At 44.2% G+C, this 5,085-nt stretch overlaps 1 protein-coding gene across 1 annotated transcript in view; it reads left to right on the top strand.

The window, feature by feature from the left end:
- Positions 1-1,229: 1,229 nt before the first annotated feature.
- LOC102869532 (zinc finger protein 124-like) overlaps positions 1,230-5,085 on the top strand; it is a 13,750-nt gene continuing 9,894 nt past the window's right edge. The window contains exons 1-2 of the mRNA XM_006897969.1: positions 1,230-1,259; positions 2,824-2,895. Coding sequence (XP_006898031.1) covers positions 1,230-1,259; positions 2,824-2,895 — 102 coding nt within the window. The remainder of the gene's footprint in view (positions 1,260-2,823; positions 2,896-5,085) is intronic.

Here is a 5,085-nt window from a genome sequence, read left to right as displayed (position 1 = left end):
ATAGAGTTTCCAGAGATAAGTTATTTCAGAAGTGAATGCTTCTCCTGCTTCCAAGCTTGTTTTAATCAGGGAGCGCCACCAAACCCTGTTTACCATGGGTAACCATTGTCACATTTGACACATCAGTGTCACAGTGTTTAGCATCATAGCAACAGCTGTGGTTTTATTGGTATTTTATTAAAACTGCCTTGTTTTGGAAGGGGTGACAGTGTTTTTTCTAAAAGAACACACTGTACCTACCTTTCAGTCATTCTACACTGAGGCTTTGTAGTCTTTCTTCACGAGGCTTGTTTTAGGACTTAAAATTAGTTGCAGTAACAATTAGTTTTAATAAAGTCTGTTATTTTCTAAGAAGTCTCAAGGCAGCACACAAGCAGTTTGCACTTGACGACTAACCTAAAGGTTGGCAGTGTGAACCTACCCCCTGGTATCACAGAGGAAAGACTTGGCAGCCTGCTTCCATGAAGGTAATGACAGCTAACATGCCATATGAGCTGGTTCTTCCCTGTAACACGAGGGCTTGCCAGGCGTCAAAAAACTGCTGCAGGAGGTTTGATTTCATTGTTGTTGTTGTTGTTAAGTGTCATCGAGTTTCAGGCGACTCATAGCGACCCTATGAAGGAGAGTCCTCAACGCTTGGGTGTCTCTCATCCTCTCTCCAGGTTCATAGGGTTTCCGGAGGCAAGCTATTACGGAAGTGGACGCCACTCCTCCTTCCAAGCTTGTTTAAATCGGGGAGCTCCACCCCACTCTCTGTCCGCATTGGGTAGCCAACCATTAACGCATTTGACACATCCGGGTCACAGTGTTCAGCCTCACAGCAACCACAAGTGACCGAGGTACGGCAACTTGTACACCAGGGCTACATGACCTAGAGGAATGTCTGAACAAAAACAATGAAAGACAGGCCCGAGGGCCACGGATTAAAGGTCACCCACCTTCGGCTTGGTAGCATCTCCTTCTGTCCACTGGGCCAACTGATCTCTCTATCTGTGTCTAAAGATGTCCTTATAACAGTGTTTGGGTGGAATAAAAATGCATAAGATTCATTTTTGCATTGAGTTTGCTTTCTAGAGACTTAACAAAGATCTGATTTTGTGACTAATCTTCACTTTTCTGAGTATTACAAAAACAGTCATTTGAGCTGTAAGGTAAAGCAGAGTGGCTTGTTTTTGCTTTGTTTTTTTCCCTGATTGTCTCTTTTCTGTCCTCCAGCACGTCTAGATGGGATGTCCAGCACGGTGCTGACTGGGAGTGAGGTAAGGCGAGTCCTTGTTGTATTTGTGTTGGGACACCTGGCACTTTCATGGCTTGCTTGTTCTTGGATGGACGTTTCTTGACAAGTACATCCTTTACTCACTGATACAAGGTCCTACAGGTGCCAAATTGCCAAGCACTTTAGATTTTAATGGGTGCTGTATCGTGTAAGCTGCATTTTCTGCATCTATACAGATGATTTTTCTCTTAAAATGTATTTTTTGAAGGGATCTCTGGAGGCCTAGTGGCAAGAAGCTGTACTGCAATCCTAGAGGTCTGTGGTTCAAATCCACCAGATGCTCTGCTGGATAATAAAATAAAAAATAATAAAATTATATAAAATATTTAAAAATGTATTTTTTGATAAGTGATGTTATTGCACTGCATTTTATTGTAAAATATAACATCATTCGTTATATGCTCTTAAGTCAGAACCAACTCAGGGGCTGTAAATTGCATGACGCGATTGCCTCTCTTTCTTCCAATAACATCTTTAGACAGTGCATGAAACAGTTACTCAGTAAACTGAACATTTTAGAGGGAACATAGGTGAATGTCATAGATGGTCTTGTCAGGTATAGACTCTTACAGGAAGGTCAGAAAACAACTAGAATTTTCACCTCACAACTTCCAGAGGAGACCAAAAATGCCTAGGCAAAGGGCTCCACTGGGCTCTCTCTAGGGACTAGGTCCAGTAGCTGAGACAAACTGTGGGAGAGGCAAACACGGCGGAGATGGCTAGGTTACACAGGCTGAAGTCTTCCTGGTCAGTGAAGGTTTTGTAGGGCGTTAGCAGGAGAGGGAGACACTTTAGTGTGGGGAATAATCTGAGACATGGCCAGGAAGGACATGTAAATCAGTAGGGTGGCTGCCTTACAGGATGGGTTTTTATAGCAGGTAACTCTGGAGAATGACTGGAGGACCTCTGGAGGTCCAGTTGCTGAGACAACTATTATGAAATGATGAGAGGGGCAGAATATGAAAGGATTAGAATTGGGCATTGGGTGAAAGGGAAAAATTGGAATGCACGGATGCCTGCCGGGGCTTTGTGTATCAGCTCTGAACCGGCCCTGCAGCAGCCAGTCTGCCGAATGACAAGATCATCATCTTGTATACTTTTCTCAACCTATATATGCATCCCTGTATTGGGCGCATGTGTGTGTTAGCTTTGCCTGTTTATTTTTTTATGTGAATTACATCATGTGTATTTCCTTATGTTAAGGTTTGTTTTGTTTTGTTTTGTTTTTAAATCTGTCTTCTTGGGAACAGCAGGTTTGGAGGTTTTGTGGGTTTGTTGGGTTTTTTTGTTTTGTTTTGTTTTTTCACTTTTGTTGCTCTGTGTTCCCTTGTGAGGTGATAATCTCATTTGCTGATTCTGCTTTGAGAGCCATGACGATGATTTTAGCGTATTCCTGTTAGCACCAGTGAGTCGAAAAGCATTGTTAACATGTTCTTTTTCTACACTTTTAATGTCTTAGTTTCCCAAAGTTTGCCATATTAAAATCATGAGCCTTACCCTAACGCTTTTTCCATGTCTGCTTTTCTGTTTATGACTGACGTCTGCAGGGTGAGATCAACTCCCCCAGCCTCCAGATGGGCTCAGACATCAAGACTGACGACATCACGTGCAACGAGAGGGTAAGAAGATATGCTTGGGTTCTGGAGAGAGTTGATCCAGATGGCTTGACACTTTGTGTTTGTTGAGGAACCTGGTGTCACTGCAGTTAAGTACTTAGGAAGAAGTAAGAAGGATTAGCAGTTTAAACCCACCACTCCCTTCATTGAGGTAAAGTGTGGTAGTTCAGCTTCAGTGGAAATTTATAGCCTTGGAACTCCACGGGACAATTCTCTGTCTTCTGGAGTCCGAATTGACTTAACAGCAATGAACCTGGTTTGCTTCCGGTTTTCTGGTGGTCAGCCGTTGAGCCTGGGGTGTTGGGGGCTTGATCTTCACATCTCCGGCATCCACGGAGGAGCATACTCTGGACTTCTCCTTATCCTTGTTACCTGACAAGGTAGAGATTTAACGACTGTTCATGGTCCAGCCTTACAGAGGAGTCAGGTTGGTACACTCTGACATGTCCCATGTCTCATCTGTTACTGCTGTTTTAGGGAGCTGTTGAGTCAGCTACGACTCATAGTGACCCTGTGAACAAAAGATCCTAACCCTGTTCTACCCTGTGCTGTCCTCACACTTCCTGACACACTAGAGCCCACTGCAGCGCTGCGTCAGTCCACGGGATTGAAGGTCTTCCTCTCCTTCACCGACCTTCCACCCTTCACAGCATCATGTCCTTCCTAGTGACATACCCGAAGGATGAGAGGCAAAACCTCATCATTCTTGCCTCCGAAGAGCACTCCAGCTGCACCGTCTCCAGCACATACTTGTTTGGTTTTTTTTGGCTGTCATGGGAAGTTCAGTGCTCTTCTCCAAAACCATAGCTCAAAGGTGTCAGTTCTTCTGTCATCCTTATTCCTTGTCCAGCTTTCAGATTCATAGCAAGTCATCAGAAAGACTATGGCCTGAGTCAGATGCACCTTATTCCTTGAACTGACATCATTACTCCTTAATAATATGGAGAGATCCCTAACTGTAGATTTTTCCAGTGTAGTGCATCTTCCTATTTCCTGACTGCTTGTACCAAGGGTGTTAATTGTGGATCCAAGCAAATTGTTGCCAGTTTCAGTCTCTTTTCCATCCATCATGATGTTGCCTGTCGGTCCAGTGGTAAAAATCTATGTTTTCTTGATGTTGAGATGAAATCCATACCAAAGGCTGCATTCCTTGATCTTCTGCAACAAGTGCTTCAAGTCCTTCTCGCTTTCAGCAAGCCAGGTTGAGTCATCTGCATGATGCAGGTTATTGATGAGTCTCTCTGCAATCCTGATGCCACATTCCTCTTTGTATTCTCTCTCGATACCTGTGTGGAGAGCAGATAATCTGTATGTTGAACAAATTTCTTTTCTGTCTCATTTCATTGAATACATTTATCACCATGAATTTTGAAAGCCAAGCATCTGGCAACATGTAAAGATTAACAACCTTGAAAGAACAGAAAGTCACATGGTGCTGAGATTCAGAGCTTGAGATCAAATATGTTACAATTTTAACAATTTTGGCATGTGATCTCAATATTGAGTTCTTTGAATTAACTTGACCGTTTTATCTACTCACATGACACAAGAAAGCCCCTCTAAGGAAACAGACTCCTCCTCGGTGGGCATAAAAATTCAGTCCAGAGCTGAGCAGGCAGCAGTTCCCCTGGCTGCCGGGAAGTGAAGCCCTGGGGAAGCGCCTGCATTGGCTGTCTGCGTGGACTGACTCATGGCCGACTTGCCGGCAGGTTTTCACAGGCTGTAACTGGCCAGCAGAAGCTCTTCTTTCTTCCGAGTTAGCACTCATGATTCCAGCTGTCAGAGAGGGCTACATGTCTTAGAGGGTCTGTGTCCACGCCAGGACAGCAGGCAGAGAACCAGGCAGCACCTACCTGGGCCGGGCACCAACTGTGTCCCCTCGGAGGGTGGCATGGTGAAGCCCAACTCCCAGATCGGAGAATTTGCCCCGTAGATCTCTTCCTCCAGCATGGGCAGGAATCTAGGGGGAGGGCACATGCTGGGTCCCCCAGCTCCATCACTTACCAAGGACAAGTAAACATCTTTCTGGTATTCTGTCCTTCCAGCCAAGGTCTCTCTGGCATCAACAATGATAATTCCTCAGTCCCCATTCCTGTCTGAATCCACCTTGAATTTCTGCCATAGTTTTGTAACTTTAGCACTTTGAATCTTTTTTTTTTATCTATTTTTAGTTAAATTTTTTTTTTTACAGAG

Source organism: Elephantulus edwardii, unplaced genomic scaffold (genome assembly GCF_000299155.1).
Source record: "Elephantulus edwardii isolate Elephantulus edwardi_28Jun2011 unplaced genomic scaffold, EleEdw1.0 scaffold00217, whole genome shotgun sequence".
Taxonomy (NCBI): domain Eukaryota; kingdom Metazoa; phylum Chordata; class Mammalia; order Macroscelidea; family Macroscelididae; genus Elephantulus; species Elephantulus edwardii.
Note: the sequence above shows the minus strand (reverse complement) of the source record. Positions and strands in the feature narration are given on the sequence as shown.